Source organism: Gadus morhua, chromosome 21 (genome assembly GCF_902167405.1).
Source record: "Gadus morhua chromosome 21, gadMor3.0, whole genome shotgun sequence".
Classification (NCBI taxonomy): domain Eukaryota; kingdom Metazoa; phylum Chordata; class Actinopteri; order Gadiformes; family Gadidae; genus Gadus; species Gadus morhua.
This window is the reverse complement of record NC_044068.1, coordinates 13,597,112-13,609,366: the sequence shown is the minus strand read 5'-3', so window position 1 is coordinate 13,609,366 and position 12,255 is coordinate 13,597,112. Positions and strand designations below refer to the sequence as shown.

The following is a 12,255-nucleotide window of genomic DNA, read 5'->3' as shown; positions in this document are numbered from 1 at the left end:
AACTACGCACCACCCACTGACACTACGCACCACCACCCACTGACACTACCGCACCACCACCCACTGACACTACCGCACCACCACCCCACTCACTACCGCACCACCACCCACTGACACTACCGCACACACCACCCACTGACACTACAGCACCACCCACTGACACTACCGCACCACCACCCACTGACACTACCGCACCACCACCCACTGACACTACCGCACCACCCACTGACACTACCGCACCACCCACTGACACTGCCGCACCACCCACTGACACTACCCCACCACCCACTGCACACACACACTACCGCACACCACTGACACTACCGCACCACCACCCACTGACACTACAGCACCAGTATCTGAACCAGTTACACCACTACTGCACCAGTATCTGAACCAGTTACACCACTACTGCACCAGTATCTGAACCAGTTACACCACTACTGCACCAGTATCTGAACCAGTTACACCACTACTGCACCAGTATCTGAACCAGTTACACCAGTACTGCACCAGTATCTGAACCAGTTACACCACTACTGCAGCAGTATCTGAACCAGTTACACCACTACTGCACCAGTATCTGAACCAGTTACACCACTACTGCACCAGTATCTGAACCAGTTACACCACTACTGCACCAGTATCTGAACCAGTTAACACCACTACTGCACCAGTATCTGAACCAGTTACACCACCACTGCACCAGTATCTGAACCAGTTACACCACTACTGCACCAGTATCTGAACCAGTTACACCACTACTGCAGCAGTATCTGAACCAGTTACACTACTACTGCACCAGTATCTGAACCAGTTACACCACCACTGCACCAGTATCTGAACCAGTTACACCACCACTGCAGCAGTAGCGCCCGTTCCCTCGCCTGCGGGCAGAGGGAGAGAAACACTGCTTAGGTTTCTTGCGTTTATTATGCCGGCTTTTATAATGCCATGGCATTCCCTTCTTGACACCAGGAGTGTGCACACATCATTTCCCTCCCTATAAGGTTTGAGGAGTTATGAGTCATTTGATTTGTATTTGAAACCTCCATGGACAGAGTTTTATTCATGAGCTGTGCAAATATACCGTTGATTTGGGTTATAGGAATAGATTATTAAATGTGATCTGGAATGAGCTTCAAGATTTAGTGGCCCCGGAGTCGTGTTGGAAACGGGAAGGAGAGAGACAGAAAGGGTACGTTGGAATCAAAAAATGGGATCAGGAAATGAAACCCTATGCTCCTTAAAACGAAACAACGTCAGCACAGAAATACACACCGCCACGCGAGACCCATTAGATATTAAATGATGAATGAATTACAGATCAATAACCGCTCAATATGTAGAAGGTGTACGTATGTGTGCAGTCACCAACACAAAAGGTAATTTTTCACCCTTTGCATTCACATCCCTTAATTGAATTACCCTCGTATAACGAAACACTAAACTCAGATTAGCTCCTAATCACGTCGGATCCAATCTATCCGGCGGCCCCTTCTCCCCCTCCCCTGGACGTGTTTACACCCTAATCGTTCTCTATGGCCGCTCAGAGCGCATTGCCCTCAACGCCGAATAAATCTCGGGACAGCCAATCAGAATAAGCAAACCCAGGGCTGGTGGCTGGGTTGGGTTGCCGGGGAGATCCGGCCGGGGTCCCAGAGTGTGTTCTCGCCTCGCCTGCCTTATGTAAGAGCGGGTTAATTAACATGCGGGTCACAGTTCAGCTTTGGTTCCGAGTGATCTGCCTCTGCCAGTCGCAAGACTAGCTCAGAAAGTTCAGAGGAAAGGGAAGTGTGTTCCCCGCTATCGCTGGGATTTCCTCCATCAGGAGGCGATGCTGGATAGTTATTGGAGGTGCATTTAGCGTAAGGGGGGGTGGGAGTTGGCCAGGTTTGAGAGTGTCGATGAGAGTGCTGGGCCGACAGCATGTCTAGTTTTTTAACTTCAAGGAAATATATACAGGCCCCCTTTTCCAGAGGCCGTGGGACACTCTTTGGCTCTGCGCTGGAGAGAATCTGTCATTTTTATCACTATGATTAACGTTCAATTGATTCTTCCGTGTGGCATATTGGTAAAGGAAGGAGTGAAAAAGGGTGGATAAAGTAAACACGCATATATCCACACGGATGTCCCCGCAGGCTCTGCAACATTTATGTCTAACCCTCACTGACACTTCTCTGTGAGCCGGCCTCTTCTCGAACCAAGCAGCAAAATAAGAGCGGTGCTATGGTTCAGCGCGACATATTTAATTCCCACTCCCAGAGGCGTTCTGGAGGCCTTGACCTGGGCTATTCTGAGACTGGGGAGGAGGACACTATGGCTCCGCGTTAGCCTTAGCCTTTACTAGATGGGGGGTTGGAGAACTAGGAGGCAGATGGATGGATGGAGCCATTGAAATAGTTTCTTTTTAACAAGGGAGTCGAGGGAGCGAAGAGGGGCATGGAGGAGGAGGAGGGAGAGAGGGAGGGAGGGAGGAGGGAGGGAGGGAGAGAGAGAGAGAGAGAGAGAGAGAGAGAGAGAGAGAGAGAGAGAGAGAGAGAGGAGAGAGAGAGAGAGAGAGAGAGAGAGAGAGAGAGAGAGAGAGAGAGAGAGAGAGAGAGAGAGAGAATTGATTTGGTTTCCCTCAGTCTGCTGAAGGCCTTGACATGAGAGTATTGCAGGGAATGCCAGCGTGGTGCCACACAGCACACAGTGGAATGCTTATGGAAAACAGGTGGACGAGCGCTGGGCGGAGATGTTCGCGCATTTCAGAGGCAGGGAGATTATATAAAAATATAGGTCAAATTTGTCCGTTTGCAGTTTGTCTTGTCAATACGTTAACCTACGTATTATTTATTTAATTATTTCAACCGCAACCCGCCTGCAATTCTTCCCAGTAGGCTATTACGTCTTTTCAAGCAATCCATCCAACCCGTGGATGATCCACAGTGTCCGCGGGTATGACCGCCAACCGCGCATCTCTACTAGTCTTGACTTTAATAGTTAGTTCTTTACTAGTTAGTAAACACTGCCTGTGAGCTCCAGCTGTTCGCGGGATTCCCTTGCACAACAGGTGCCGGGGTTCCCTCCACGTTAACAATGGATACGACATTGCGATTCCCCCAAATTTCTGGCATGCCAAACTTCTCGTCATGGGTTTTTTCGAACGACCCGGGGCATAATCAGGCTGAAACCGTGTAGTCTGAACCAGCCACAGCTGCCCTTAATACAGGCATCTGTGATTAACCCAAACATCATGGCCGAAATTAGACTATGGTGGTGTGCCATTAGTCTCGTCAATGTGTGGGAAACACTGGTTCCATAGGTTGATGGGGCATACGGTGTTAAAGAGACAGTCAGATCAACCACCTTATTGATTTATAATTTTTCTGACATGACGTATTCGGTGTTTGTCGGATGCCTCTTGCGTGTGTTTATTTAAGAAGTCCACCTCAAATAACGACAGTATGATTTTGTCCTCCCAATAGATACTTTGAGTCGGACGCATAAGAGTCAGGGTTTCACTTAATCCTGTTTCATTTCCTTGACAAGAGCGTCAAGGAAATGACAATAACGTATTTGTTCACCTTTTATTGGATTGTAAAACAAGAAACAAACTCTAAACCGAAAATCTCTCTCTCTCTCTCTCTCTCTCTCTCTCTCTCTCTCTCTCTCTCTCTCTCTCTCCTCTTCTCTCTCTCTCTCTCTCTCTCTCTCTCTCTCTCTCTCTCTCCTCTCCTCTCTTCTCTCTCTCTCTCTCTCTCTCTCTCAGCCCGAGGGAGACTCGAGGGTGAATGGGGTCTCTTCTCCCAGTGTACAGGACCGAGGACAACTTAATGAAAACTCAGGTAAGCAGATTCACACATATTGCTGCAGTCCCAGGCAAATATTGTTTTGCCACGCCTTGAACCGCCCTTCTGCTTGTAAACAAACACTGCCCTAGAACATGCATTCCTCCCACCTATTATGCTTTTATGTGTTATTATAAGATTTAATGATTTTACATTAATCCAGCCTTCGCCAAAGCCTTCAAATGTGTAATGAATACTAATATCGCCTTCAGTGGTCATTATCTGGTCGGAAAAACACGCAATCATATCTCAATATGATTTATGTACAATATATTAAAGCAGTTGATTACAAATGATTCATGATGATGAAGTATTTCAGCAGCAGAGCAAAGTAACCACCTCTAGCAGAAATAACTGCTACATGGACGATTACTGATACAATAATCGTCCATTGTACGTATGAGCGTGAACAATTATAAATTGTTTGGGAATTTAACCCAGTTTCCATTCTCAGATTGCTTGGCCGCATTACAGTAGCAGCTTTTCCTTTTCTTGCCATCAACACAAACGTGCTTTGTATGAGTTCTCCAAAACCAATCTGCCTCTAGTTCTGATTCACATACAAGTGGTAGTCCATTCCTGTTGCTCGACCAACCAGGGGCCACCTGATGATCAGAAGACATTGTCTGTAGATGGTGTGTTGTGTGTGTGTGTGTGTGTGTGTGTGTGTGTGTGTGTGTGTGTGTGTGTGTGTGTGTGTGTGTGTGTGTGTGTGTGTGTGTGTGTGTGTGTGTGTGTGTGTGTGTGTGCAGAAGAGCTTCTAGACCCCCAGGACAGCAGCTCTGACCTTGCAGAAGTGATGGAGCAGATAAACAACAGCTTCCCTGCATGCAGTCGTAAGTTTATGTTCCTCTTAAACAGCAGTTCCACAACCGACTTTACTTTTGTTAGCATACTTTGCATTAGCCCCTTAGCAGAGATAAGATATATGGTTAAGCCATCGGTCTCGGCAGTAGGTAAGGTAATGTCTGTTGTTTACTGATGAATACCCGGCAACCAATTGGCCAAATCTGACTAAAAGTTACAGCTCTATTTCTCTAAAAGGAATCTGGCCAAGAAATAATCATTTTCCTCTAAGGCGCACTTTTGTTAATTTATTCTGGTTTAACTACTTAAGGTTTGTCTACAAGGTAGACGTGACCAGACCAATATTACCATAATGAATAAACAAGGTCAGAGGGAGAGGAGACCGGGGGGGCTGATGAAACGCTGTAGTAATCCATCAGTGGTCAAGTCTATCATTGAAGTATCCATTTAATATCCACTGGCCCATAGCTGTCCCAGCATCGCACTAGCACCTTCCCTACTCTCTTTATTACCACCCACAAACGCACACACACATACACGCACCGTCCTTGTTCAGGTTTTAACTTTGTGAAAAGTGTGTGTTTGTGTGCCTTTCTTCAGAAATTGTATTATTTATAGATATTGATATGCTCATACAAACCACTGAAGCTAGTTTTTGGTGAGATTTCCATGACAACAGCGATTGCGTCATTGTAACCGGCTCCACTGACAGATGCAAACATAAACATGAATGCCGCCGTCGGCCAATCAGAAGGCAGCCACTGCGTTGCCACCGTCACCATGGGAGTCGTGTCCCTGCCTCTTCATAATGTGGTTAAAAAAGAAAAGCGTTTTTTTTTTTTAATCGTTCTCATAGGCAGCCGAGCACGACATCCCAAAGGCTGTGTATTAAAATACATATTTCTGGTATAAGACCGCCTTTCACACCGCCTCACTAAATTTTGGGTTGCAATAAGTCGGGGATTTAGTCAAAAATCGATCATCTCGTGCCTGCTGCTGTCTAACAACCCAGCGTTAGGACTGAGTATCAATAGTGTAATGTGTGTGCGTGCGTGCGTGGGCTAGTGGGATGCGTTATCAGGTGGACAAAAATATATTTGTCTTTTAATCCCTGAAATGGTAATATGTTTTTTGTTGTCTGCTGTTTTCCAGCCTCAAGCCTCCTCCAGACCACAGGTGAGATCACAGTCTTTCTCCGCCGTGTTCCGGTACAACCCACCATTTTGGGAAAGTACAGAAAAGTTTGCTTTCATGGTCACCGTCCCCTTCACTGCCGCGGCAGCCACCGTGTGAGGGCATTGTGAGCACCATGGTCGCCGTTCACTCAAAGTTACCTCAGCGACGAATCCAGAGGTCCAGAGGTCGGGGTCTCAGACTCAACCCTACCGTCAAACCGAGAGAAAAACCGAACACGAAGAGAGGAGAAAAATTGTTGAATACGGAGGTCCCTTCGGCAAGGCGAAGGGACCTCCATGCATGCTGCACTTGAAGAGAAGAGAAAAGAGGAATGTTCCAATGTGATCCATTTCTTAACCAAAACTATCTGCGTTCAGTGGTTTGTCATGGTTCAGGTCGAGCAGCATTTTAGAGCTAATATTGTGATTTTATTCCATAGCAGAAAAATATTATTCATTCTTGAAGTCCCTTGACATATTTATTTCCAAGTTTTCAAACCAACGTTAAACCGGCACAACGTAACTTTTTCACTGCAGCCATCACTTTTGTTCAAAATGTGATTTTCTCTCATATTTCTCCACAGCCCCCCAATCGTGTTAGAGCGAGAAAGGATGCCCGGGTTCATCGTGTCGTGGGTGGGTGGGTGGGTTCTGAGCGCTAGAAACTCAAATAACACAACTGATGCCGAACTTTTGTACGTTTGAACAAAAGTGATGGCTTAAGTGTTAAAGTTTGGGGCACAGTGGGGGTTTCAACAAAATGTCAAAACGGCACCTCAAAAGCTGGAGCAACGTATACCTGACAAAATCACTTCTTAGATTAAATTTTTTTATATCGTCATCTTTCTGCTGATGAACCTCCATTTGACCCTCGCAAAAGTACCAGAGACGCCTTTCGTTCTGTTTCACTTCGCGGACGCTACGACCTCGCCACCACGGTCAACTCGCTGATTAATGGAGAACAAATTGACCTTAGACGGAACAAGATGATTTGAGTGGGCGGTTGGCGCAGGTCAACGGAGGCAGGTCAGCTGTCCGGTGACGTTTTCATTTCGTAAAGGTTTATCGACATCCTCAAACTCTTTGGATGGCAGCAAGGTGTTCCTCAGTTCATAAATGCCCATGTCAGGCAAATTCCAAGAACACACCCTTTCGCTTACCAATAATACTCATAAACTTAACTAACAGAAAAAAACGATCTTGTAACTATAGACACGGGCCCAATTTGCTGCTTGCATTTCCGCCCAAAAACATTTTTTTCTTTACTTTCAGTTTGATTTGAATGAGGAAATATCTCTAATGATACTTAATAGTGGATACAAATGGATATCCAGCAGCTCACGTGCCACCCCCCAAGAGGCTAACCACTGCTGCTGTCAGAAAGGAAAGCCACAGTTAATAGCAGCAGCCCCTCCTGTGCTGTTGTTGCCTTGTGAGAAGGAGATGGCTAATGGATCCCTAGGGACCACCATTATGTTTCATCTCCCCCGGCACCGTCTGAGGGGTCAGGGGTCACGGAGTGGTGCAGAGCCGGCACGCTGTTGTTGTTTTTTTTGCCACCTTTAATGCCACCGTAATTGTTTTGTGCACCGTCTGAGCCCTCCTTCCACTCAGCCCTCTCTGTTTAAAATGAGGTCCCCACAACCCACCAATAATAACTATTCTTTGCCTCTTTTTCTTTTTTTTTGGTTCACATATTTGCTCGAATTTATTGTTCATTCTGTGCCACTCTCTTCGCCGGTCTGTTTTTATAGTTTTCCCCCCGACAATTTGTCCACCTCCTCCTCACTCTTCCCTCCTCTTCATCCTTTGCACATCAGTTCCAGGAGAGTTATTGCAAACTTTGTGTAACCCTCCCTGGTCCTTATCTGACCGGTTCATATTCATATTCTGCCTGGTGGTGGAGAGCGGGCTGGGGCCAGAAACCTTCCAGTAGAACCAGGCCTGAATCCTCCGCTCCCACCTGCCTCTTTATCTCAACAGCGCTCTGCCAAAGGGGCTCGAACAGACGCCCTGTACCCAAGGCAACTCAGCAAGCCTTCAAATAATATTTATTTTTTGGGGGGGGGGGGGGGGGGGGGTTTCCCGAAAAGGCAAAATAACTGCTTCTAAAAAACACAAGTTAAAAAAAGTATAAAAACGGATGTAGTTTCGTCTTAAGTTTAATTGATCTGTCCTCTTTCGCTCTGTGTTTTCTACTCCAAGTTCAAAAGTGCCATCCTCTAGTAAATTGTCCTTGTAACACCTTGGTCAAAATGGACCGCCTGCCAGCCAGTGTTATATTGAGTTTGAGGTTTTTTTGGGAACCAAATTGCGTGTGTGGTGTGTGTGTGTGTGTGTGTGTGTGGTGTGTGTTGTGGTGTGTGTGTGTGTGTTGTGGTGTGTGTGTGGGTGTGTGTGTGTGTGTGTGTGTGTGTGGTGTGTGTGTGTGTGTGTGTGTGCACAAAATGCATTTCAAGCAATTGTGCCAACACATCCCCGCACACACATACACAAACACCTGCTCACACTCATGAAGAAACCTGCTCTAGATGAGGTGGGTGGGTGCATGCGGAGGTGCCCAGTATGAGCATGCAGAGCTGTGCTCTCTTTATCCAGGTATATGTTTCCAGCTCCATTGTGCAGGCTGCTGATCCAATATCTCCCATTCTCTTTGTGATTCACAGGTGATGTGAGGGCAGCCACCTAGAGGGGAGAGTATGTGCGTGAGTGCGTGCGCGCGCACGCGTGTGTGTAGTGTTTGTGTGTGTTGGCGAAAGGCGATTGAAGTGTGACTTTGGAAAAAGGCCGTAACTCTCCCGAACACGCCGGCCTCCTCTCCATCTCCGCGCCTCGGCTCCGTACTGAAGGAGTAGGTGGAGCTTCAGGCCCCGCCCCCACAAGCCCCGAGAACCAATACCAAGTTAGAGATTCTGCACCCAGAAACCCAAAGACACACAGGACCAGAGAACTGCTATCCCCTATGTTGTTGTGTACTATGCAATACTTGTACATTTGATAAAACTGTGGAGTGAACCTGAAGTTGGCCTAACATTTCTATGGGATTTGTACGCATATTCCGATGATATCCTAGGTTTGGGGTTTGTATAGAAAAATATGTTTATTTCTTTTTCTTGTTTTCACTGGGAATCAAATTGTTACATTGTCCATCTTTTTAATTCTGTGTGTTTGGCCTCCCCCCTTTCCGCCCCGCTTACCCATTACTGTCACACTGTTGAGGTTCATGTTCCAAGTTTGGGAGTACAATTCTTTATGACGAGTGAGACCAACCCTTCATTACAATCATGTATTTACCCTGTGTGAAGCTCCGCAAACTGTTTTCTCTATTTTATTTTTCTATGACTTGGGTATCGATGGCTGATCGTGGCGCATGTTGATGTCAGAGTTCCCCTTTAATTCCTCGGTGTGACCGTTGCTATCGCCGTAGCGACCGCGATTTTGTTGAACTCGCACCCCTCCTGTGCCTATACAGTTGTCATTCCAAGTGTGGAAGACTTAGATGCTGACATTAAAGTGGGAATGTGTACAAAGTGAAGAGGTTTTATGGAAGAATATAGATTTAATTTGAACCTTAAATGTTGAAAAAGGGTTTTCAACCGGCCCCTAACTCACCATGTAGAGCAGTTTTATATGAAAATAAAATTACATAAAGTCTATGTTTGAAAAATCAGAACGAAAGCCATGATTGCCTTGCTACCTCAGAATCACTGACACAGTTTTGTCTGCGTGGTCCGTGACATAGTTTCCTTTGACCAACCAGCGCTAGACGCAGAACACCCCCCTCGCATTAGCATTCCAAGCTCGTGCTTACTGTATCGATGTACACTGCAACAACAACAACATCGTTCGTTATTACTGTATCGCCACAATGGTTCGGTGGCCTGCTGAAGCTAACAACCCTTCATCCCGCGTGAGGAGTGACACATTTTTGGCGTTTTTAATTCCACTGGCAAATTAAGCACTGTATTCCTCACATTGTTGTGTCGTTGTGTTGTGCTACATGCTATCCTGTAAAAAAAAAAAAAAGAAAACGTGTGAGGTTTAACAACACTACTATGTCTTCTCCTCCGACAGAGGAACGAGGCGACGACGATGATGTTTATGATGAGTGTGTCGATGTGGTAGCGTTTATTATCTTGAACAAAAAGCGAACCATTGCAGAACTGTGTCGTTTTCGCCTGAGGTATGTAGAATAGATTCACCACACTACGTGTAATATGGCTACATTGTTTTATTCTGAATAAAATTTTTATAACAAGTTAATGGGTCCCTGGATATATTTGTTTAAAATTGTAACCAGATGTTCATGTGCAGAAAGTATTGGGTAAAATTTATTTTCCTGCTGTTTGTAAATCAAAATGTTGTAGTTCCATATTCAGAGAGGTTGCAGTCCTTTCTGATGTAACTCACAAAAAGCGTCGAGCTGCAAACTCAAATCTAACCCAAGCTACCCTGCCTGCCTGTTTTGAATACGGCTCTGCTGAGCCAATCACACTGCAGGATATCATGAATAACGCAGCGATGTTCTGCCCTTCCCCTCCTGTCCACGGACCATTAAATGCCCAGGAGGATTCCTATGCATTGAAATGCATACAAGCATTTCCTGTAAGCCTCGTTATTAACTGTACCGCACTGCAATGACTCCGCAGGGGGGGGGGGCGGGGGGGGGGTCAATGCAGTGATGGGCGGGCAGAGAGAGAAAACAACGTGATCTCTAACTCGCTTGTTCCTTCTCCTTATCTTGGTGTTTAATTATGTAGGGCACTAATGGCTGGACACATGCAGCAAATTTGGCCTTGAACATCGGTGATATTGAAATCCTTGTGTGGTTGTCATCACCCAGATGCCAGTTATGAACAAAGTGGTGATTGGAAAAGCACAAAATCGAATTTGTCCGAAGAGCCTGTCAGACGCTGGTCGGGTTTAATTATGCTTGAACAACACAATTGGACACATATGCTGTTTGCTGGATGTTCTCTTTGGATCCGTCTTCCAGCGGGGCTGGCCGCCCTCCAAACACTCCCCGTCTCTTTTTAATAGAGAGGTCTGGTGATAAATACCTACCGTCTTGAAAAGCTTTGCTTATTTTTTCCTTCTTGAATGCTCGGGCTGCTTGGAGATGAATGGACGCAGAGAGTTCACCTCTTAGTCATTCACCTCTTAGTCATTCACCTCCTCAGCCCTCCAAGGGAGGAGGTCTCCTCCTCAGTAGCCGCGTTTACATGGCAGATCTATGCCGCATAGAAATCTATACGGCATAGATGTGTCCATGTAAACGCGGCTATTGCCCCTCAGTCCTTTTCTGATGTCGCACAAACAAATCCTGGGGGGGGGGGGGGGGAGACAAAAGCACAAGTAGTTCCACAGGAAGCTGGAAAGTTTTAATTGCAACCAGGGTCCATTTGGGCTTCTTCATATCGATCGAGTGGTGGTGGTCAGACGGTCTTACGTTCCTCCCCACATCTGCATCTCCCCCCTGTGTGATGTGGTCGGTGTGAACCAGAATATGCGTGTGTCCTTAACTGGTTCCCCCCGGGGTGAACGGGTGCAGGGGGGAAGGGAGAGGGAGTTAATTGGGCCTATTGTGTTCCGGGTGTCGATAGGGTGATGCCCTGGTGCTATTAACGCTTAGCTTAATTCCTTGCCTCCGAAGCACGGTTCAATGCGCTCATTTATTGCTAATGAAACAATGCACACTCCCTGTATGAATTAGCCCTTATTTAAGAGTTAACCTCAGCCAGCCGGGGCTCCTGTTGGGATACTTTTTGTTTGGTATGGTTCAGTACAACTGATGCTTGAATGTGTATCTTTAAGCAGACTCCAGGGGATTGAACTCTGACTCTTTCGATTGGGAGATGAAAATGTGTTAGGCTAGGCATTATGCCGCCATCCACTTTGAGCCTCAACCGTACAGTACTTACCTATAAATATCCACTTCATCATGGGAACCTGCAGGTCAGGTTAGATTCAAACGCAGCCTTTCTTTCCACAAAATGAGTCATTGGCCGTAGCATTCATCAGTATCCTGCGCGTGTTCATTATCATACGGACACCCACCGCTGTAAGCAGAACTGTAGTCATCCATCCTTGCTTTGTTTGTGAATCCTCTTATGGGAAGCCACACAAAAAGGGATAATCGACTTACTTCCCTTTTGTCCCTGTAGTGGTACCGTGTGCTATTATTCATTCCCCTTTCCTGCGGTAGAAAAGAAACTCAACCGAAAACGAGACGGCGACAAGCCAAAGCGAGCTGAGAGTAGGGCTCAATCCATGAGCCCTGCCTCACGCCCTCACCCCCTCACCCCCTCACCGCCTCACCCCTGTGTCCGGACCTCCCCGTCCCCTCCAGAAGCGCTGGTTCATCTGTGTCGGTGTGAGGCGCCCCGGCCCGGGCAGTGTCGTGCCAGCAGGACCAGATGATGCCATTTGTTTCGATTTCA

The 12,255-nt window shown here is 46.6% G+C and overlaps 1 protein-coding gene across 1 annotated transcript in view; it reads left to right on the top strand.

Annotated features, from left to right (window-relative positions):
- utrn (utrophin) overlaps nucleotides 1–10,078 on the top strand; it is a 171,244-nt gene extending 161,166 nt beyond the window's left edge. Inside the window, exons 18-21 of the mRNA XM_030345002.1 lie at nucleotides 3,755–3,830; nucleotides 4,586–4,669; nucleotides 5,793–5,816; nucleotides 8,482–10,078. Of these exons, the coding sequence (XP_030200862.1) occupies nucleotides 3,755–3,830; nucleotides 4,586–4,669; nucleotides 5,793–5,816; nucleotides 8,482–8,504 (207 nt within the window). The 3' untranslated portion in view covers nucleotides 8,505–10,078. The remainder of the gene's footprint in view (nucleotides 1–3,754; nucleotides 3,831–4,585; nucleotides 4,670–5,792; nucleotides 5,817–8,481) is intronic.
- Nucleotides 10,079–12,255: the final 2,177 nt, after the last annotated feature.